General features: G+C 37.5%; 1 protein-coding gene across 2 annotated transcripts in view; it reads right to left on the reverse strand.

Moving 5' to 3' along the window:
- Positions 1–24,402, reverse strand: part of LOC120070964 (callose synthase 10) — a 75,240-nt gene that overhangs the window by 8,768 nt on the left and 42,070 nt on the right. For both annotated transcript variants that reach the window (XM_039022921.1, XM_039022919.1), the window contains exons 32-37: positions 21,917–22,051; positions 21,714–21,782; positions 21,461–21,629; positions 11,579–11,696; positions 517–636; positions 62–177 (exon numbers count right to left, since the gene is read on the reverse strand). In XM_039022921.1, the coding sequence (XP_038878849.1) occupies positions 62–177; positions 517–636; positions 11,579–11,696; positions 21,461–21,629; positions 21,714–21,782; positions 21,917–22,051 (727 nt within the window). The remainder of the gene's footprint in view (positions 1–61; positions 178–516; positions 637–11,578; positions 11,697–21,460; positions 21,630–21,713; positions 21,783–21,916; positions 22,052–24,402) is intronic.

A 24,402-nucleotide genomic window follows, 5' to 3' on the forward strand; every position in this document is an offset into this window, starting at 1 on the left:
TAAAGAACATTAATACAGAGCAAAGCCCCTATCACCAAAGCCACAAAATAATTAAACAAACCTTCCAGTGAATACATGCTCTCTCACGCCTAAGATGGTAGGAGGGCGAAGCCCATGCTTTCCATGAAATTCCTCCAGAAGATTTCTCATTTTCATTGCCTCTTCAAGATAGTTGTCCTACTTAAGCCAAGAGTATTTTACAGAATTATGATTGTATATTCATACAAACAACTCGAACAATGCATTACAGTGAAGTAGTTATGTACTAAGTTAACAATGCAAATAACAAGAATAAAGCATCCCAGAAAGTCAAAGGAAGGACAACTTCTCCTATAAGAATGTGCCACAATGCACTAGCATCTTATTGACCTTTCTGCATCGTCGATGAATGCACATTGAATATTGAATTGTTAACTTATCCTTTGAACCCAGTTGCTGATAAACACTCCCAATTAGGGACTACTATTATAATAGAAGTAGCTGCTTGTGAGTGCACCAGAGAGGAACTGTACGCACCTGGTTCATGTCAATAGTTTGAACAGCATCTCCACGAGTGAAAACTATAGCATGGTTTTGGTTTTCAGGTTTTCCTTCTCCTAGCTTTGGTTCTCCAGGAAGTTTGATCGAATATACCTCCTATGCATTTAGAAAAGACGTAATAAGAAATTAAAATCCCATGCTAACTGAATAAAAAAATTCTGACGACCAAAACCCACGCACTTTAACTTCTGTGCGTGAGACAAAATCAAATGTTCCTTCAGTAATATATAGAAAATGTGAAGACCACAAAGAACAAAGTTGAAAAAATTATGGGAAAAAGGTGTGAAAGAGAAGAACACAAGCATATTAGATAGAGATCAATGCAATATACAATTACTTCAACCTCATTTTTAGTATAATTATACAAATTAGCCATTAATCTAGCCATTCACTACTCAAAGCGAATGCCAATACTTTTTGACAAGTAGATGACAGATGTCAAGACATTTACAATTTATTACAGTAGTATAGAAGGAAAGAAAGAATGACAATCATTACAGAGATGTGTCCCTTTCTGCTTGCTTCTAAAAATATTGATGTGAAAAGAGACAAACATTCAAGAAGTTCAGGACCAAACTTGTAATTCAACTACTGATGTAGTAGGAAGCTTATCTTCGTCTAATCCTTAATTGATTAAAATTAGGATTAGTTTCCTTGGTTTATTAGGATTAAGATTAGTTTCTTTGATTAATTAGTGCTTAAAATATTACTTTTCACTTATTATTATTTGAGAATGAAAGGGTTTCTTAAATAAAAGAAACCCTCGATAAAATAAAGAAAAAATATAAAAACATCAAAACTGATTACAATAAATACAAAAAATATATTTAACAAACAAATGAAATAATCAACATTCCCCCTCAAACTGGTGTAAAAATATCATTCATTGCTAGCTTGTCAATTAAATTATTGAATTGCCACTTTAGGAGATCTTTAGTTAACACATCAACAATTTGTTCTGCTATGGGAAGGTATGACATGCAAATTACTCTAGCATCAATCTTCTCTTTTATGAAGTGTCGATCAACTTAAATATGTTTTGTCCTATAATGGAGGACTAGATTGTGGGGCAATGGAAATTGTTGCCTTGTTCTCACAATAAGTACGTATGGGCATCATACGAGAGAATTTCAGTTCTTCCAACTTCTTATCCATATACGTTCACAAATACCATGGGCTAACGCCCTAAATTCTGCTTCTCTGCTACTTTTAGCCACCACACTTTATTTTTTGCTTCTCCATGTAACTAGATTCCCTCCAACAAAGGAGCAGTAACCATAAGTAGATCTTCTATCCAAGGTGCCACCTGCCCAATCAGCATCAGTGTAAACTTCAACATGTAGGTGACCATATTTCTTAAACAATATGCCATTTCCTGTAGTACCTTTCCAATATCTGATGATTCTATAAACTGCTTCAAAGTGAGTTGATCCAGGAATTTGCATGAACTGACTTACCATACTAACTGTAAAAGCAATTTCTGGGCGTATGTGAGAGAGAGATATAAGTCTTCCTACAAGCCTTCGATATTGTACTTTGTTTTTTATCTCCTTCTCTGTTACAATTTGCAATTTTAAATTATGCTCAATGGAATGCTGTTCTGCACCCAAGTAATCTGGTCACTTCTAGTAGATCCATAATATAATTCCTTATTCCTTTGGTTGACCAGGATGCCATTTTTGGACCTAGAAAATTCCAACCCTAGAAAATACTTTAAACTTCTCAATTTGGAAATCATTAGCTAGGTTTTTTTTTCTCTGTAGTCAATCCTATGTCATCATTTTCTATAAGAATAATATCATCAACATACACTATCATAACAACCACTTTGACATTTCCAGACTTCTAGTATGTCTATAAAACATAGTGTGATCAGCCTAACTTCGAATGAATCCATGGCTCATAACTACTATTCCAAATCGTTCAAACCAGGAATTAGGTGACTGAGGCCATATAATGATTTCTTTAACTTGCAAACTTGATTAATTCCAAGATCCACCTCAAAGCCAAGTGGCAAGTCCATATACTTCTTCAAGATCTCCATTGAGAAAGACATTCTTAACATCGAGTTGATAGAGTGGCCAATCAAAATTAATTGCAATAGATAAAAGGATTCTAATGGTGTTTGTTATAGTTCTATTGTTAAGGTTTTCCTTTATTGTAAATATCTTTGTTATATTTTTCTTTTCTATGCTTTCCTTCTTTGGGAGTACACTTGTATATATTCATATTTTTAGTGAATGGAATTATGTATTCTGATTCTCTCAAACCTAAGAGTTTTACATGGTACCAGAGCTCTAGAAAATTAGGGTTTGAGAATTTAGAACCTGTTTGTGTTACATCTAGGGTTTTGTGGAGGGGTGAGTTTATATTTTTGCTCATCGCCGCCGTTAGCTGCCACCCCTGTTCGTCTTCAGCCGTCAGCCACCTCCATTGGAAAAAAAAGGAAGGGTCGTTTTTCTTCGCTATTTTTCGACACCGCCCAATCCACCGAGGAGCTCAACCGCCAATCTACATAACCCCAAAGTCCAACATCCATATAATCAGCACATGAAGCTCAAGCGTTACTTCTTCCTTCTATCGTGGATCCACGCACCGGCACGTGCACCACCTATTTTTGCTCGTCTTCTGGAGGTGCCATCGGAGTTGCTTCCTTTCCTTGATGGTGTATTTGTTTGGACTATATACTCACTGTTTGTTGTTCATTTCAAAAAAAGAAAAACATCTCTTTGATAAATTAGGGTTAGCTTCTCTTCTATCCAATGTTTCTTTTTTAAGTTAATGGCTGACAAGAAACTAGTAATCATGTCTGAGATGGTTCCTACGGTATCAAAAGTAATTGAACATAAGTTGAATGAATCTAATTACTATTCATGGAGATCAAATGTTCGCCATTTATTAGGAGTGATATAGTTCTATTGTTAAGGTTTTCCATTATTGTAAATATTTTGTTATATTTCTTTCCTTTTCTATGCTTTGTACACTTGTATTCATATCTTTGGTGAATGAATAGAGTATTCTGATTCTCTCTCAAACCTAAGAGTTTTACATGGTATTAGAGCCCTCTAAACAAATTTAGGGTTTTGTGAACCTTAGGGTTTGAAAATTTACGTCTAGGATTTTGTGGAGGGGTGAGTTTAAACTTTTGCTCACAGTCATCGTCTTCGGTTTGTTCACCACCATTAGCCATCAGCCGCTGCCGCCGCCACTAGAAAAAAAAAAAAAAGTATTTTTTTTGACACCGCCCAGTTTGTCAAGGAGCCCAACCATCGATGTACAGAACCCCAAAATCCGGACTCCATCTGACCAGCACGTGAGGTTCACACGCCACCTTTTCCGTTCTGTCGTTGATCTAGATGCCGTGCGTGTAGGCACGTGCGCCACCTGTTTTGGGTCGTCTTCTGTGGGTTTCCTCGGTTTTGTTAACTCTTCTCGGTGGTGTATTCGTTTGGGCTATATACTCATTGCTTTTAAAGACATCTCTTTGGTAAATTACGGTTTGATTCTCTTCTGTTCAGTGTCTATTGTTTGAGGTAATGGCTGATAAGAAACTAGTAGTCATGTCTGAGATGGTTCCTATGGTGTCAGAAGTAACTGAACATAAGTTGAATGGATCCAACTACTATTCATGGAGATCAAATGTTCGCCACTTTATTAGGAGCATAGAGATGGATGATCACACCACGGAAGAGCCACCGATTGATGCTAATAAAATAATTTGGTGGCAGGACGATTCAAGAATGCTTCTACAAATCAAGAATTCTATTGACCGTGAAATTGTTGAACTAGTAAATTACTGAGAATCAATCAAGGAACTATTGGAAATATTTGGATTTCCTTTATTCTGGAAAAAAGAATATTAATAATGTTTGATGTTTGTAAGACTCTATATCAACTTGATCAAGGAGAAAAATCTCTTACAAGCTACTTCATAGAGGTTAAAAATACATGTGCGGAATTCAATGCCTTGATGCCAATTAGCACAGATCCAAAGTTCTAATGGCTCAACGTGAAAAGTTGTTTAACATGAGTTTTTTAGTAGGTCTTGCACATAAATATGAGATGGCCAAAGATCAAGGGTTGTCGAGCTCAAATATATCATCGTTAGAAGAAGCTTACACTCAAATACTTCGTACAAAGAAGACACAAGCAGTTATGTCATCCGATTCTAGTAGTGCTTTGATTGGTCGCACAAATGATTATAGAGGTAATAAGGGGATTGAATCAAATAGCTCCAAAGGTCATCCCAATAATCAAAGATCAAATCCAGGAGGTGTTGTTTGCTATTACTGTCATAAACCTGACCATACAAAACGTGAATGCAGAAGAGTGATGAATAATGGTCAGAGGGTGTCATCACCCTCTGCACATATCGCTTCTACTCCTGATAATCTTGACAAGTCAATTACGATTTCTGCAGAGGAGTTTGCTAAATTTCAATAGTATCAAGAGTCATTGAAGGCATCATCTTATACTCCCATTATGGCCATCGTAGAGACAGGTAACATTTCTAAATGCCTTCTTTCCTCCACGTCAAAATAGGTCATTGACTCTGGCACTACAGACCATATGACAGGTAACCCTAGTTTATTCTCTAACCTTTGTACATCTATCTCTTCACCTAATGTCACTATAGCTGATGGAAGCTCCACTCCCGTTTTAGGATTAGGAACCGTCCATCTTACTGAATCAATTTCTTTGTCATTAGTTTTAAATTTACCACATTTCTTGTTTAATTTGATTTCGGTCAGTAAACTCACTCGTGATCTTCATTGTTGTCTCCTTTTTTTCCTGGTTATTGCTTATTTCAGGATCTTACGATGAAGCAGACTATTGGTAAAGGGCGTGAAATTGGAGGTCTTTACATCTTTGAACCACAAACACCTACGGCCATCACATGCTTAAGCGTGTCGTCTGCCTTTGAAGAGCATTGTCGTTTGGGTCATCCGTCTATCTCTGTGTTGAAGAGTCTTCATCCACAACTTCAACATTTGTCTTCTTTAGATTGTGAGTCGTGTCAATTTGCTAAATTTCATCGTTTGAGTTTGTATCCTCGAGTCAATAAACGAGCGAGTGCTCCTTTTGAATTAGTCCATTCTGATGTTTGGGGTCCATGTTCTATTGAGTCCAAAGGAGGGTTTAGGTATTTTGTTACATTTGTCGATGACTATTCTGGTGTTACGTGGTTATATTTAGTGAAAAGTCGTTATGAGTTACCTTCTCATTTTCGTAACTTCCATGCTAAAATTCGAACTCATATTAGTGGTGCTCTTAAAATCCTACGGACCGATAATGCTAAGGAATATTTCTCTCATGCACTCAAGTCTTATTTAGATGCCCATGGCATTCTTCATAAATCTTCTTGTGTCGATACTCCATCTCAAAATGGGATTGCAGAACGAAAGAATCGTCATCTCCTTGAGATAGCCAGACCTTGATGTTTCAGATGCATGTTTCCACAGCTTGTTTCATAATAAATCGCATGCCCTCTTCCATTCCTAAGGGTGAGATACCTTTTCGTACTTTATGCCCCAAGCAACATTTGTTTCCCATTCCACCCAAAATATTTGGTTGTACCTGCTTCGTTCGAGATGTTCAACCTCAGCATACCACCAATCTGGATTCAAAGTCCTTAAAATGTATTTTCCTTGGTTATTCTCGTGTTCAAAAGGGGTATCAGTGTTATTGTCCTAGTCTAAATAAATATTTCGTCTCTCCTGATGTCACGTTTTTTGAACATACCTCATTCATCACCGTCTTTCTCTTCGAATAAGAGTCAAGGGGAGCATAAGGAATTAGAGGATGATTTCCTTGTCTACACAGTTATTTGTCCTTCCGATCCTCTTCCTGATTCATCTCTACCTGTGGCTACCTCTACTCTTTCACCCATCGTTAAGGTCTATACTCGACGACAACCTCCTTCAGTTCCATGCCCTGTACCAGAGACTTCTTCGTCTCCTTCGGTTCCATGCCCTATACCAGAGTCTTCTTCGTCATTGGATCCAGAAACAAGTGATGATCTTCCTATTGCTCTTTGTAAAGGTAAACGTACATGTGCTCATGCTATTTCCTCTTTTGTTTCATATAACCATTTGTCGCCTTCCACATGTTCATTCATTGCATCCTTAAGAGTCTGTATCCATCCCTAAAACTGTTCATGACAATTGTACTTGGGATTTAGTTTCTCTCCCTGCATGAAAGAAGGCTATCGGTTGCAAATGGGTGTTTGCAATTAAAGTCAATCCCGATGGTTCTGTTGCTCGGTTAAAAGCGAGCCTTGTAGCGAAAGGCTACGCACAAACTTATGGTGTTGACTATGCTGATACTTTTTCTCATGTAGCAAAAATGGCATATGTGAGGTTGTTTATTTCATTAGTTCCAATCAATCATTGGCCTTTACATCGGCTTAATATTAAAAATGCATTTCTTCATGATGATCTTCAAGAAGAGGTGTATATGGAGCAACCACTAGGGTTTGTTGCTCAAGGGGAGAATGGAACGATGTGTCGCCTTCGTAAATCTTTGTATGGATTAAAGCAGAGTCTATGGGCTTGGTTTGGTAAATTTAGTCAGGTGATTGAAAGCTTTGGAATACGGAAGAGGACGTCAGATCATTCGGTCTTTTTTAAGAGATCTGAGGGTAGTGTCATCTTGTTAGTCATTTATGTGGATGATATTGTGATTACTGGTGATGATGTTTTAGGTATCCAGTCCCTAAAGACCTTTCTTCATAGTCGATTCTATACAAAAGATTTGGGCATGTTGAAATAATTCTTAGGAATTGAGGTAATAAGAAGCAAGAAAGGAATACTATTATCACAGAGAAAATATGTACTTGACTTGTTGACTGAAATAGGGAAGCTAAAGGCTAAGCCATGTAGTACCCCAATGATGCCCAACTTACAACTCACAAAAGATGGAGAATTGCTAAAAGATCCTGAAAGATATAGGAGGTTAGTGGGAAAACTTAATTACCTTGCAGTGACTCAACCCGACACAGTCTATTCAGTAAGTATTGTGAGTCAGTACATGTCATGCCCTATAGTTGATCCTTGGGTTGCATTGGAACAGATTCTATGTTATCTGAAGGGTGCTCTCAGGCGTAGTTTATTATATAAGGATTATGGTCATACTAATATTGAATGTTTCTCAGGCGCCGATTGGGCAAGATCTAAAGAAAACAGAAGATCAACCTTAGGGTATTGTGTTTCTGTTGGTGGTAATTTAATTTCTTGGAAGAGTAAGAAGCAAAATGTGGTGTCACGTTCAACTGTGGAATCAGAGTATACATCAATGGCACAGTCTGTGTGTGAATTGATTTAGACATATCAACTTCTTGTTGAGCTGGGATTTGAAATCACCACTGACAAAGTTGTGGTGTGATAGTCAAGCAGCACTTCATATTGCGTCTAATCCAGTATTTCATGAAAGGACTAAACATATTGAAGTTCATTGCCAATTTGTACATGAGAAAATTCAACAAGGGTTGGTATCTACAGGATATGTGAAGACTGGAGAACAATTAGGAAATATCTTCACGAAAGCATTGGATGGAACACATATAGATTATCTATGTAATAAGTTGGGTATGATTAATATATATGCTCCAACTTGAGGGGTAGTGTTATAGTTCTATTGTTAGAATTTTCCATTATGGTAAATATCTTTGTTATATTATTTTCCTTTTCTATGCTTTCCTTCTTTGGTCACTCTTGTACACTTGTACATATTCATAACTTTAGTGAATGGAATTATGTATTCTAATTCTTTCAAACCTAAGAGTTTTACAATGTTAATTTTATTAACAAAAGCAAAAGTTTCTCGATAATCAATTCCATAGGTTTGAATGAACCCCTTGACAACAAGTCTGGCTTTATACCATTCAATGCTACCGTGAAGATATCTCCTAATTGGCCCAACTCAAAGTGCATTCATTGAGGGGAGACAAATTCTTGACCCCATCCTCATCGCCAATGAAGCCATGGAAAACTATAGATCCAAAAAGAAAAAAGGGTGAAACCTACCGCTTTGACTTAAAAAAGCATTTGATAGAGTGGATTGAGAATTCCTTGAGAAGATGCTTCACGGAAAAAATTTCAATCACAAATGAATCTCTTGGATAATGGGATGCAACTCCAATCCAAAGTTCTCCATTTTCATAAATGGAAGACCAAGAGAAAGAATTTTAGCAACTAGAAGAATTAGGCAAGGGGATCCTCTTTCTCCTTTCTTATTCCATTTTAGTAAGTGAAGTGCTTAGTGTTTAATTACAAGACTGCATGAAAAGACGAAATATGAAGGCTTTATGGTGGGAAAAGAAAAAATCCATGTCTCAATCTTACAATTTGCAAATGACACTTTAATTTTTTGCAAATATGAAGACGAAATGATAGATGATCTTCGGAAAACTCCGGATCTTTTTGAATGGTGCTCCGGCCAAAAAATCAATTAGGAGAAATAAGCCCTATGTGGCATAAATATTGAAAATGACAAGCTGTTTTCAGTGGCTGCTAGATTAAATTGTATACTTGAAGATCTTCCTTTTATGTACCTTGGCCTACCCTTGGGAGGGTACCCAAAGAAGACGGATTTTTGGCAGCCGAATATTGATAAAATACAAGGCAAGCTGGACAAAAGGAGAAGATACAACCTTTCTTGTGGAGGAAGAGCAACCCTTTTGTAAGTTAATACTTTCAAATCTTCCTGCTTGCTATATGGCTTCCCTTTTTATGCCAGGAAAGGTGCTATCTAAGTTGGAGAAAATGATGATGAACTTCTGGAAAGGTCATAAAGGAGGAAAGATTAATCACTTAGCTATGGAAGCTGGTTTCTAAGGTCCAAGAGGATGGAGGGCTTGGTTTGGGAGGCTTAAAAGAAAGGAATCTGTCCTTTCTAGCCAAATGGGGCTGGCGCTTTATGAATGAGGATTCCTCTCTTTGGTGTAAAGTTGTCAAGAGTATCCATGATAAGAGTATGGTTGGCGCACTTCAGGCAAGGTAAGTTGTAGTCTTCGAAGCCTATGGATCAATATCTCAAGGTCATGGCTGAAAGCAGAGGCTTTGGTAGTGTTCAAACTCGGTAATGGCAGCCGAATAGCTTTTTGGTTGGATTCTTGGGCTAACAACATCCCTCTAAAAACCAGATTCCCAAACTTATTTCAAATAGCAGATCCCCAATGGTTCAGTCTTGGACCATTGGGATAATACAACTTCCTCTTAGTCCATTTCCTTTAGAAGACTCTTGAAAGATGAGGAGATTTTAGAATTTCAAGGCTTGTTAAGCATCATAGCCACAAAACAAGTGAAGGACTGCATTGACAAATGATCATGGTCCTTGGAAGAAAATGGCACTTTCACCGTCAAATCACAAGCCACCCATTTTTCCACAGCTTTTCCAATCGATTAACCTTTAAGAAAGGCATTATGGGAATCTAAAAGCCCCCATGAGTCAACATTGTCATATGGATAATGTTATTTGGATCTCTCAACTGTTCAAATGTTTTAAAAAAAAGGCTGCCCTCCCATTATTTATCTCCAAATAGATGTGCACTATATAAAGGAAATTGGGAAGACCTTTAGCACCTTCTTTTTTACTGCTGCTATGCTCAAAATTGCTGGTTTTCGTTACTCAAATTGTTCAATATCAGCTGGGTCTTTGGGAAAATTTTCAGAGACAACGTCTTGCAGATTTTGGTGGGACCAAAACTCAAGAAAGAACAGAAAATCCTGTGGAATAATGCAATAAAGGCAATGCTGACAGATTTATGTTTTGAAAGAAACCAAAGAGTTTTCCATGGCAAGGAAACTCCTTGGTTTTCCAGATTTGAGGCAGCCCGTTTAAATGCATCCATGTGGAGCTCACTCTCCAAGGCTTTTGCAGACTATTCCAGCCAAGAAATTAGCTTGAACTGGCGCACCTTCCTCTCCCTGGAGTTCTAAAGTTGTTGTCTCAGTTGGTTGCTCTTGGAATAAAAGCTGGCTGCTCCTTTCTCAGAGGACAGTAGCTTCTTCCTTTAGTACTGTATTTTGGAATACCCTGTGTAAGTTTCTTGTATTAGTTTTGTGACTTGTTTAAGATCTTACTTGTCTGGGTTGTATTGTACTGAATTAAACTGATCAAGTCTACAGTCTTTTGTTCTTGGAGATGAAGACGGTGCTAAGGGGGTGTCAATCTAGTTGAAATGCCTGGGTGCACCTACTGATCCTAAGTTTTAGTTTTAGTCCTTTTTGTCGTATCCCTTGTACATTGAGCATTAGTCTCTTTCATTATCTTAATGAATAAAGAGGCTCATTTCCTTTTCCAAAAAATATATATATAATATATATACTATCAATGCTACCGTCGGCTTTACACTTTCTAGTGAACACTCATTTGCATCCCACTATTTTCTTATCCTTCGGCAATTCAACTACGTCCCACGTACAATTTTGTTTCAAAGCATTTATCTCTTCTTTCACTACTAATTCCCAATTCCCATCATTTAGGGCCTCCGATAGGAAAGGTAATTTGCAATAGGATATTTGATGCACTTATGGGTACCTTTCCTATGGGCAATTGGGATATCAAACTCTTTGGAGCTTCCACTCCTTGCCCCGAACACCTCCAAATTGATTAGGATTATGATTAGTTTCCTTGGACTATTAATATTAGGATTAGTTTCCTTGATTAATTAGGATTAGGATTAGGATTAGTTTGCTTTCTAATTCCCTATAAACAGAGGAATTGTCTTCTTGTGTCGATAACTTTTGATTCATAATAGATTTTATTACTAGAGATTTCTCTCATTTTTATCTCTTAGGCTACATCAACTATTAGTTGTTGAATCTTTCTGTAATGCTGGTATTACATATATGGATTTCCTTCCATAATTAGTTCCAAGATTGTAGTCAGAATATTTCTCCTTTTTGTATAGCTGCATATATATTCAGCATATTATACCATATCAGTTGCAACAAGAAATTGTAAATCAAAAGCTTTTTCTATGGAAACAAAATATTCCAAGTACAATGAAACAATTCAAAATTGAGGCAACAATCACCTGATCTTTTCCATGTATATCAGCTTTCACAAGCTTCGAATAAAATTCCTTTACAGCCCTACCGTCAGATGCAACACTATCTTCCACGTGAATGAAAGCAACACGAAGTCCCTCATTCCTTGCAACAAGAAAGAGAAGAATATTCATAAACTAGTTCAGGCAATCAAGAATCTTCTATTTGTCTAGGGCTACAAGATAAATGCCATCGAGCTAATACTTCCTCCATGTATAAAAGAAAAACAAAGGGTAACACTGTTAAAATCCAAGAAAAATGAAACGTAATTCATAAGCATTGTGCATACTTCTAAATCTAAGGCCTATTTGGAAACTATTTTCAAAACAATTTTATGTTATTTAGGACAAAATATTTTGGGCAAATTACACTCAAGGTTCTTGAGGTTAAGGTTAGATTTCTATTTGTTTTCCAAAGTTTTAAAAGAAAAACTTTAGTCTCTAAAATCCAAAAAATAGTTCTAAATGGTCCTAGAGAAGAATTGACCATCGGTTTAGTGCTAACTAGATTCTTGTTGATGTGTACAATTTTAAATGGCATTCAAAAGTTAAATAATTTTATACTTAAAATTACTCATTACTTTTTCCCTCTCCTGTGCACCTTACCCTCTGTTTTTTTCTCCAGTCTTCCACTCTCCGTTCCTTCAACCCATGAACATGGATTGACCCATACAACAAAAATATCAGAACTCAAACCCATATATAGTGCAAGTTCGTAATTTTTATAAGCAAACCAAAGGTTTCAAGCCTTGGGAAATTTTATAAAATGGGAATGGGCAGGTGGGTTCCGGTGCCTATCTCTCTTCATTTCCATCACGACCCAAATGTGGGTTTTTTGTCACCGATTAAAATCATTTCCCTGAGGAGCACCCATTTTTCTATTCCCATTTTATTTATTTGGAACCATTCATATAAAGTTAGACAGTGCTATTCGAGAATACCTCAAGTCTGAGAAACGAGTCAGACGAAGTGTGGTAGATTACAATGGAGAGAAGGAAGATGGTGACCTGTCTATCATTTTGGTGACCAAATCGGTTTGAACTTCGAAGAAACAAATGGATTTTAAGGAAGAATAAAAAGTAGAACGATATGGGAGGGAAAGATGATTAGGAAAGTAAAAATTATTACAATTTTCCATGTCACTTTGATGTAGGAAGCTCTATATACTCCTTTTAATTGTAATATTGAAGCTTAGTTTTATATCTTCTTAGTTAATTCATTTTAGACTTCTTGTAACCGGTTGCTCAGGTTGTTCAAACCAGCTGTATCAGCATTTAACCAATTGTAACCGGCTGGTACATGTGTATCTAACTTGCTAAAAGAATTTCCCTCCTTTTTAGAACCTAAACAATTACCTCCCTTATGAAATATCCAATATCATATAGATTTGATACCGGGTAGTACCTTACCAAACTTGCCCCATTATCGTATGAGCCCCAAGGAATATGAAGCATTACACACTCAAATACAGTCTCTTAGAGAAAGGGCACATACAACCTAGACTAAGCCCATGTGCGTGCCAGCTTTACTTGCACCCAAAACAGATGGCTCTTGGCGACTTTGTGTAGACAGGAGGGCAATTAACAAAATCACTATTAAATATAGGTTCCATATCCCACAATTATCGGATTTATTAGACCAATTAGGAGGAGCATCAATCTTTTCTAAAATAGATTTAAGAAGTGAATATCACCAAATAAGGCTAAGACCTGAAGACGAATGGAAAACGACATTTAAAACAAATGAGGGACTTTTCGAATGGTTAGTCATGCCTTTTGGCCTCTCAAATGCTCCAAGCACCTATATGCGCCTAATGAACCAAATCTTGCTCCCTTACTTGAATAAGTTTTCAGTAGTATACTTCGATGATATTTTAATTTACAATAGTAATCACGAAGCACACATTAAACATTTATCTACTATTTTTCGAGTGCTAAAGGAAAATGCTTTGTATATTAACTTAAGAAAATGGTCCTTTTTTTTTTCCAAAATCAGCTATATTTTCTAGGAATCCTAATTTGTTCTAGCAGAGTTGGAGTAGACCCTAGGAAAGTTGAAGCTATTCTAGATTAGCCACAACTTCAATCCGTGAAAGAAATTCAAAGCTTCTTAGGTTTAGCATCATTCTATAGGAGATTTATTAAAAATTTTAGTACCATTGCTAGCCCATTAACTGTGTGTTTAAAAGCCAAAATACCTTTCACTTGGGGTGATGTTCAAACTAATAGCTTCCAAGAACTCAAAAAAGCATCAACTACAACCCCATTCCTAGGATTTCCAGATTTCCTAGAACCATTTAAAGTCTCTGTAGATGCATCTGGCATAGGGATAAGAGCTGTCCTTAGTCAAGATAAACACCCCATCGAGTTTTTTAGTGAAAAACTAAGCGTCTTTAGGAAAAAATGGTCAACCTATGAGCAAGAACTTTGTTCCTTAGTTTGAGCACTAAAACAGTGGGAACATTACCTCCTTGGAAAAGAATTTATTTTATTAACTGACCATTTTTCTTTAAAATTTTTGCAATCTCAAAAATCTATTAGTCGCATGCATGCTAGATGGATACAATTTCTTCAAAGGTTTGACTTTGTCATCAAACACACTCCAAGTAACACTAACAAAGTGGTTGATGCTTTAAGTCGTAAAGGTACACTTCTAACTCTACTTAAAAGAGAAATTATAGCTTTTAATCATATCATTGACTTACACCCTACTGACCCCGATTTCAAGGATATTTGGTATGCTTGTTCTAGTCACCTTCTAGCTAATTATTTTCACATTTGATGGATTTCTTTTCAAAAATGACACTTTATGCATCCCACACACTTCATTAAGAGAATCACTTTTAAAAGTGATGAAAAAAGAAAGAGAAAAGAGGAAAAAGGGCACACACAGATTTAGGTGGAAAACTCTAGTACAGGGAGAAAAAACCACGATATAGGATTTTCTTATTAGAATTGATACACAGGATACAAGGAGACTGCACATATAAATAGAAAATTAAGAAACCCTAGAGTGTTGTAAAAAGACAAAAATACCCCTAGGGTACAAACCCTACTTTCAACACTCCCCCTCAAGTTGGGGCATAGACATCAAAAAGGCCCAACTTGCTAACACAAGAGTCAAAGTTCGGTCTGAGAAGCCCTTTTGTGAGAACATCTGCTATTTGTTGACTAAAAGGAATATAGAGGATACAAACGTTGCCACTGTCAAGTCTCTCATTGATGAAATGTCTATCAATTTCCACATGCTTTAGTCTATCATGCTGCACTGGATTATTTGTGATGCTTATTGCGGCTTTATTAACACAATAGAGCTTCATCGAAAGATCACTATCTTGATCGAGATCAGTTAGGACCTTTTTCAGCCAAATTTCTTCACATATCCCAAGACTCATGACCCTGTATTCTCCCTCGGCACTGCTTCTGGCAACAACTCCTTGTTTCTTACTCCAAGTAACGAGGTTACCCCACAAGAAGGTACAATACCCAGATGTCGACTTTCTGTCTACCACAGAACCTGCTCAATCAACATCCATGTACACCTCGATGCACCGTTTGTCAGATTCTTGAACATCAACCCTTAATCAGGAGGGGTTTTCAAATATCTCAAGATGCGTTCCACTGCTTTCATGTGTTCTTTGTAAGGAGCTTGTATAAACTGAATGACTGACTGCACTGACTGCATACGATATGTCTAGTCTGGTATGAGAAAGGTAGATCAATTTCCAAACAAGCTGCTGATATCTTTCCTTGTTGACCGGAACACTGTTATTTAAGTTACTGAGTTTAGCATTAACTTCCACAGGGGTATCAATTGGTTTACAACCTGTCATACCTGTCTCCTTAAGTAAGTTGAGAGTGTATTTCCGTTGAGAAACTGAAATTTCTTCTTTCGACCGAGCCACTTCCATTGTGAGAAAGTGCCTCAATTTTTCGAGGTCCTTAATCTCAAATTCCTCGGTCATTTTTCTCTTCAGCCTGTCAATTTCTAAAGCATCATCACTTGTTATTACAATGTCATCCACATACACAATAAGAACTGCAGTTTTCCCTGATATTGACCTTTTCGTAAATAGGGTGTGATTAGAATATCCCTGACTGAACCCTTGTGATTTTACAAAGGTAGTGAATCTGCCAAACCAGGCCCTTGGAGACTGTTTCAAACCATACAAGGACTTCCTCAGTTTACAAACTCGATGACTAAACTATTTCTCGAACCTCGGGGGAGGACTCATGTAAACTTCTTCTGATTCTCCATTAAGAAAGACATTCTTCACATCAAACTGGTGGAAAGACCAGTCTTTGTTAAGTGCAACTGAAAGAAGGGCACGAACAATATTTAACTTTGCCACGAGGGAGAAAATCTCAGAATAATCTATTCCGAAGGTCTGAGTAAAGCCTCTGGCAACTAATCTTGCCTTGTACCTGCCAATTGTTCCATCAGGCTTGAATTTAATGGTAAACACTCATTTGCACCTAACTGCCTTGTGTCCCCTTGGAAGAGTAACCCAATCCCAAGTGTTATTTTTCTCAAGAGCCCCCATTTCCTCCATAACTGCAGTTTTCCATTCAGGAATCTCCATCGCTGCATATATATTGCTTGGTATCGTATCTGTGTCCAGGCTTGTAGTAAAGGCCTTTAGTGGGGTAGGCCTCCTTGAAACATTCCAAGGGAGTTTGAAACTTTAAGACACGGGAAGGCATTCGATTTATCAAATGAGCTACTGTTAAAACAGCATCTCCCTATAAGTAGGAAGGAAGGGAAGTCGACAACATAAGGGAGCAAGTGACCTCGACAAGGTGACGGTTTCTTCGTTCTGCTACCCCATTTTGTTGAGGAGTATACACACACGAACTCTGGTGGGCAATCCCCTTCGAGGCTAAGAATTCCCAAAAAGACTTATTGAAAAACTCCCGACTGTTATCACTTTGAAGGATAGCAATTTTTGTGTCAAACTGGGTTTCTACAATAGTATAAAACTATTGAAAAACCGACGAGACCTCAAACTTATCGGTGAGAAGGAAGACCCAAGTTAGCCAGTAGAGGTAGTAACTAGTGAAAGACTCCAAACATCACTATGGAAGAGTGTGAATGGCTTGGAAGATTTATAAGGCTGAGAGCTTAACGAGACAAGAGGTTGTTTAGCCCGAATACACACATCACAAATCAAAGTAGAAATATTAACATTGTGAAATAGATGGGGAAATAAATATTTCATATAATGAAAACTAGGATGTCCGAGACGATAATGCCATAACATATAATCTTTTTCAGAAGTAGAAAAACATGATGAAAGTAAACTAGTCCTATCAGATATCCTAGACGAAGTATCTTCAATAAGGAAATAGAGCCCCTGTCATGTCGGGCAGTGTCAATCGTCGTCCCCGAGTTCAGATCCTGAAAAACAACAGCATCAGGTGAGAAAGTGACCCGACATTTCAAATCTCTGGTAATCTTACTAATAGATAATAGATTATAGGAGATTTTGGGAGCATACAGCACATCTTGTAGAGTTAATCCCTCGAAAAAGGAAAGATGGCCTTTCCCAGCCACAGGAGCGAAAGATCCATCAACAATTCTAATTCTATCATTTCCAGCACTTGGATAGTAAGAAATAAACTAGTCAGAGGAGCCAGTTAAGTGGTCTGTAGCCCCCGAATCTAGGATCCACGACTTGTTACCATTTGTACTAACAAGGTCAAAGGATTAAATTGTACTTGATTGGGCAATCGTGCTCACACCTACAGCACTGGAGTTATTTTGGCTAGTCTCCTGATTTTGAGGCTGAGGACCTCCATTTGCTGATTCACTTGCCAGAGCTCGTCCAGAACCTGACTGATGCCATTTACCATTGGGTGGGCGACCATGCAACTTCCAACACTAGTCTTTGGTGTGCCAGGGCTTCTTGCAGTGTTCACACACCGAGGGAGGCTTGTTGTTCTGTTTGTCATTGACAGGACCTGACGTCTTAAAAGTAGCCGAATCAGTTGACGAAATCAGCATATTATTCATAGCACTAGACCTGTCTTCCTAGAGGTGAATTTTAGTGCAAACTTCCATCAGGGATGGTATTGGACGATGTCCCAGTATTCGGCTACGTATAGCATCGAACTTAGAGTTCAACCCAGCAAGGAAATCATATACACGATCAGCTTCCTTAGACTTGAAGTGTTGGACTCCCATAAGAACAGTCCCAGACCATCTCGCGACATAGGTTCATTTCTTGCCAGAGAAGAGACAACTTGTTAAAGTAAGCTGTAACATCCATTGTTCCCTGCTTGCATTCGTGAACTTGCTTGCGTAAAGTATAGAGTCGGGAAGCATTTTGTTGTTTGGAATACAGCTTCTGAACAACATCTTAAATATCTCGCGTAATGGCAACATATAGTAGAGGTTTATCGATCTGAGGCTCCATATTACCTACTAAAACAGACCGGAGTAAGGAAACCTCCCCCTTCCAAATACATTCTTGGGGGTCACCTAGTCTCGATTTCGGTATTTCACTCATCAAGTATCTGAATTTATGACGACCTTTGAAGGCCATTTTAATAGACTGAGATCATGATAAATAATTGTGACCATTTAATTTTTCCCCAACAATAAAGCCTACAGAATTTCCCATAGCCCCAGAAAATAAATTTGTTGTGGGTAAAGCAGGTATTTCCTGAGTAAATCGATAGATTGGAAGGGAGGTCTGACTGGACATTCGAGGTCGTTCCAAGAGCTTCTCCGAGGGCAGCTAGTTGTTGCTGAACAGATTCATTTTGTTGTTTAATCTGAAGTTGAAGTTGAGTAAATTGATCTTGGATTGTACAGCTTTGACCTCGAGGGTAGTGAGATGATGACTCCCCAACTTCAAACCCTCCAACCATAGGAGACGACTGACCCAGGCTACTGCTCAAATCCGACTGGAACAGAAGGCTACTACTGGTTGGCACTGGGTGGCAGTCGCGGCTTGGATCGACTCCAACAAACCTCGGCTGGTGGTGGGAGTCGTGACTAGGGTCGACTCTAGTAGGGTGGAAGTCTCAGCTTGGATCGGTTGGAACCGGCTGGAAGTGGGCTGCTGTTGCAGCTGAATCCAACTCGCCGGAAGGGTTGCGCTTGTAGCTGCGATTGCCAAAGATCGTTGATCGAAGGGCTGCGCGGTCGAGATCGCGCCAATCTGCTAAGGTGGGGTCGCGCCAATCTGCTGTTGTTGCGCAATGTGGATCGCGTTGATCAGTGCTGCTGGACTCCAACCGTCTGAGGCGTGCTGTGAATACCTGCTTCGGTCGGCTGGTCAAATCTGTGGAGATGCAGAAGAACCGTCTGAAAATACCGTGTTATGGTGTTCTGCATGATAATGGCTATATCGGTACCATTGTTGTCAACTAATGGCAATTGTGACTCTCCTGTTGGGTTTTCCTCAATGGTGGCCAAGGTTTCGTCTCCATGCTCCGATACCATGATGAAAAAAGAAAGAGAAAAGAGGAAAAAGGGCACACACAGATTTATGTGGAAAACCCTAGTACAGGGAGAAAAAAACCACGATATAGAATTTTCTTATTAGAATTGATACAAGGAGACTACACATATAAATAGAAAAGTAGGAAACCCTAGAGTATTGTAAAAAGACAAAAATACCCCTAGGATACAAACCCTATTTTCAACAAAAAGAAGCTCATTCATGTGCGTTAGGTGGACATTTTGGTAGGGATAAGACTCTAAACCTCCTTTCATCTAAATTTTATTGGCCCCAATTGAAAGAAGTTGTCAATTTTGTTAAAAGATGTTTCATATGCCAAATTTCAAAGGGTTCTAGTTCCAACCAAGGACTTTATTCACCATTACCTATCCCAAAAAATATTTGGGAAGATTTATCCATGGATTTTATTCTTGGTCTACCTAGAGCCCAACGTGGTTATGATTCCATTTTAGTAGTTGTTGATAGATTTAGCAAAATGACACATTTTTTAGCTTGTAAAAATATTAATGATTGTTTGAATGTTGCAAATTTATTTTGTAGGGAAATTGTTCGACTGCATGGAATTCCCAAAAGCATAGTTTCAAATAGAGACGTAAAGTTTATGAGCTATTTTTGGAGATCCTTGTGGAAAAAATTCAGCACTATCCTTCTTTTTAGCTCCACAAGTCATCCACAAACAGAGGTCACCAATCGAACACTTGGAAATCTTCTAAGATGCCTAAGTGGAGACAAACCTCACCAAAGGGACCTTCCTCTTGCACAAGCCGAGTTTACCTTCAACAATATGGTGAATCGTTCCACATATTCATTAAGATAATGAAATGAGACAAATGCTCATTGTACAAGAGATACAATAGAAGGAAAGACTTAGGAGAAGAAGGTGCACCCGGGTATCTCAACTAGGTTGACACCCCCTTAGCACTATCATCATCTCCAAGAAGAACGATAAAAATTGTGGACTTAATCAATACAATACAGCCCAGACGTATAAGATCATAAAGCAATACAAATTCAAGAAACTTGAGACTTAAGATAACTTCAATTCAAATAAACAGGGTATTTTAAAATAAAATACTAAAAGAAGAAGCTTCTGTCATCTGAGAAAATTGCAACCAGCCCTAATTCCTAGAAACAACCATCTGAGGCAGCAACATTAGTGCTCCGGGGAGAGGAAAGCGTGCCAATTCCAGCTAATATCTTGGCTGGAGTAGTCCACAAAAGCCTTGGAGAGTGAGCTCCACATGGATGCATTCAAACGAGCTGTCTCAAATCTGGAAAATCAAGGAGTTTCCTTGTCATAGAAAACTCTTTGGTTTCTTTCCAACCATAAATCTGCCAGAACTTCCTCTACTGTATTATTCCACAGATTTGCTGGTTTTTCTTTGAGTTTTGGTCCCACCAAAATCTGGGAAACATTGTCTCTGAATATTCTTCCAAAAACCCAACTAATATTGAACAATTTGTATAGCAAAGGCCAGCAATTTTGAGCATAGCAGCAGTCAGACAGAAGGTGCTGAAGGTCTTCCTAATCTCCTTTATACAGTGCATATCTATTTGGAAATAAATAATGAGAGGGCAGCTTCTTTTGCAAGACATTGGAGCAGTTGAGAGTTCCCCAAATAACATTATCCATATGTTATCCATATGACAATATTGATACGTCGGGGGCTTTTGGACTTCCATAACGCCTTCCCTTAAAGGTTGTTCAATTGGTGAAGCAGTGGAAAGATGGGTGATTAGTGATTTGACGATGAAGGTGTCGTTTGCTTCCAAGGACCATAAACGCTTATCATTGCAATCCTTCACTTTTTCCGTGGCTACGATGCTTAAGCTTTGAAATTCTATAATATCATTAATTTTAAGAGTCTTCTAAAGGAGATGGACCAAGAGAATGTTGCACGATCCCAATGGTCCAAGACCAAACCATCAGGGCTATGTGCTATTTGAAATAAGCTTGGGATGATGTAATCATTCCTAAACATTGCTCTTTTGGCTGTATTTTAATAGGTGGATGATGAGGGGACTAAGGTTGTATCAACCTAGTTGAGTTAGCAGTGTGCCCCCACTGACCAGGTTATTGACTATAGTTGTTATTTCATTTTGAACTATATGAGTTCTATATCTCATTGTATCTTGAGCAATAGTCTCTTTTCATTATATCAATGAAAAGCTTTGTTTCTATTTTTTTAAAAAAAAGATATAATTTAAATGGAGGGTAAACAACATGAAAATAAACCACTCCTAAATATTCTGTTGGTGCAAACCCTGGAACATCAATTCCTCTCCATTAATATTGATTTTTATTTATTGGGCCTTCCTCAAATTTATAATCCCACAAAATGAAAGGACAGAATGTTATGTATTTTTGTTAATAGAAGAAAAGCAAATAATTAATTGTATACCTCTGCAGCAAAAGAGCAATATCAGTAGCCTCTGGAGCTTTTCTCTGCTTTTGTTGCCCATATATTTGACAGGAAACGACATAAGTAAACTTCAAGTCTGCTTGTGCCCTTGATTCTCGAGATAACTCAAAGCCCTGACTTGTGGGAAAGTTCGTTTGAGAATAATCATCTGTTAATTTTAAACAACAACGTGTAAAAAACCATATTCCTCAATTTGGGTACACTAACAAAATACTTTAAAAAGCTAAAATACCCCCAAACGATCTCTTCTCCAAATAACTCTGAAGCATTAAAGCTCTTCTGTAGTACATCATACCACGAACTGTACATGTTCACGAGAATTAAAACAACCAGAAAATATCAAAGCAATTAATTTCAAATGTCTAAGCAAGCATGCAACTGAATTAGATCCAAAAAAAAGATCACAACAAAACATTCCTTACACAGAAAACTAACCTGTCCGAGCCAGAGTCTGGCCTCTATAAGAAACCCAAAATCGAAGCTCCAACGCATCACTTGGACTTTTTTGGAGCTCTGCTTCACCAGTGGCATGATCACGTCCAATCCGTTCCAAAAAGTTCTCCCATTCATCTAAAATACAAAGTATGTCTCACTAAGTCGTGAATATGGGGGAGAAAGAGAGGAAGGGTGGAGGGGGACCACAACATGGAGAAACTCAAGTGTCCTGATATTAAGCTTTCAATACCTGTGCATAGACTAAATGATGAAACAGAGAATCCTAAAGTATTAGATCGACTTTCACAAAATGGATTTGTAGCTGAAAAATGCTTGACCCAGGGATCCTATATATTGGGTTAAGTTCAAAATAGATGATTCACTGTCTCCAAATTTTCCTTCCAGAGTATACACCAATCAAAATTCAGCTTGATGTTACAATATCTAATCTTACTTTTTTTATTGGTGAGGAGACCACCCAAGCTAAGAGACCAGAGAATAACTTGAATTTCTTAGGACACGAAGAAGCAAACAGATGTTTGTACAATAGGCCAGGCAGGACGTCTTGTCTAGGTCAAATTGTTAAAAGAAGACCTTACCAAGGTGTCAAACTTACCCATAGCCACAAGGTGTCAAAATTATCTTGAATATTCCGTAAAAAATGTATTTTCCTCCCATACAGGTTAAAGATCATCGCCTCTCTCATAAAATTTGTTATTAAGCACCAATACACCTAAAAAATGCATTTGTCTCCCATACAGAGCCCCTCAGAAATTTATGAACTTATGTTTAAATTGGAATGCTTTTTTTTTTTCTTGCTTAGATTTATGTATTATGGTTGAAGCATTGATTTTGATTGCTTTCATTTTTTTTTTTTTAATTGTATTTTGAGCCATAGACTTTTTCCATTAATTCAATGAAATGATTTGTTTCCAGAATCTTCTATCAATAAAAATAATTAATAGTAACCAGAATAGTCACAGCAATAGCTGATTCTTTGTAATTTTTTCTTTATTTCCATTCCCTGAGTTTGTATCCCTTAACATATATCAAGTTTTTTTGTTTTTTTCTTTTTGTTAAAGAAACAGAATAATTATAACGGCAATAGCTGCCTGTGCCTGACAACCCGAGTAAGACACTAAAACAATAAAAACTACACTTTGTATTAAAATTTTGGTCAAATTGCAAGTTTAGTTTTTCAACTTTAAATTTGTATTTTTTTTTTTTTTTTTTGTGGAAAAGAAAACGAGTCTCTTTATTTATAAATTAGTAAGACTAAAGCTCAATGTACAAGAGGATTATACAATGAGCACTTAGACTAAGAATCAACGGACGCACTCGAACATCTCAACCAGGTTGACACCCCATAATTCCCTCATCATATCCAACAAACAAACATAAAAAGGACAAATTTGCGGCTAATACTCAACTTTAAGTTTGTATTTAAAAGATCTCTACCCTTCAAGCTTGTGTCTAATAGACCATGAAGCTATGTATGAGAGAATGGTATTTCTTATCATCGAGGGGTGCCTCGCATTTAAACAAAAGATTTTTTAATCAAAGACCTAAAATTAAGCAATCAATCTAAATATAAATGGAAATAGAATATACAAGGAAACAATCTTAACAATTCCAAATTTACAGGTATTTGAACCTTGACACAACAATTCTCGAGCAAATCTGAGTTGGCTAATGTTGTCCACGAGTTGGAGAAGGATGTCTTTTTTCTAATAAAATGTTTAGGGAAAGGCTTCCACAGGTAAGAACACTTCTTGGATTTCTTTGGAAACTCACGGTAGTCCACTTTTTCTCTCCAAAGAGAATCTAACTCCACCTTATCCTTTACCAAGTTCATCTCAATCTTGTTTGAAAACTCTTTCCTGTGTGGAGAGGAACCGGAGTCATCGACCAGGGAAAGTTTCTAATAAGAAGCCAAGGTATTTGACAACGAGTACCCATTCCTTAATTTGCAAACTGAAGGACATCTTGAAAAATTTGGAAGTATTCAAGCAGGTAAAAGAAAATCCAATTCAGAGTTAAGAGAATTGAAACCCACTTTTTCATCTTTTATAACTTGAGACAAGCGAACAATATTAATTGGATTAGTAAAATCTTTAACAAATAAAGCACCTTTGATCTTACTTGGCGGATCGATTGATACAATACCACCGAAATTCAAAAAATTCTTTCCCCACATTTCATCTGTAACCCCTACAATCAAAGGGATAAAACCACAAAGATTTTTCTTAACTTGAATTCTAGCTTCCGAGACGCTAAAAAAATTCGAAGTTTCTAAAGCAATACTTTCAAATCCACCAAAATAAGCTTCAATGGCTTCGATCGTTTGTTTACTCCAATAATCTAAAGGAAGGTTTCTTATCGTAATCCAACCTCCACAACCTCTTGTATACAACGGCCGACTGTGCGTGAGCTTATTCCATTTTTCAAATTTTAGGTGGAATGAGCCAATTTCTTGCCATTTGCCT

Source organism: Benincasa hispida, chromosome 2, assembly GCF_009727055.1.
Source record: "Benincasa hispida cultivar B227 chromosome 2, ASM972705v1, whole genome shotgun sequence".
NCBI classification, from domain to species: Eukaryota; Viridiplantae; Streptophyta; class Magnoliopsida; order Cucurbitales; family Cucurbitaceae; genus Benincasa; species Benincasa hispida.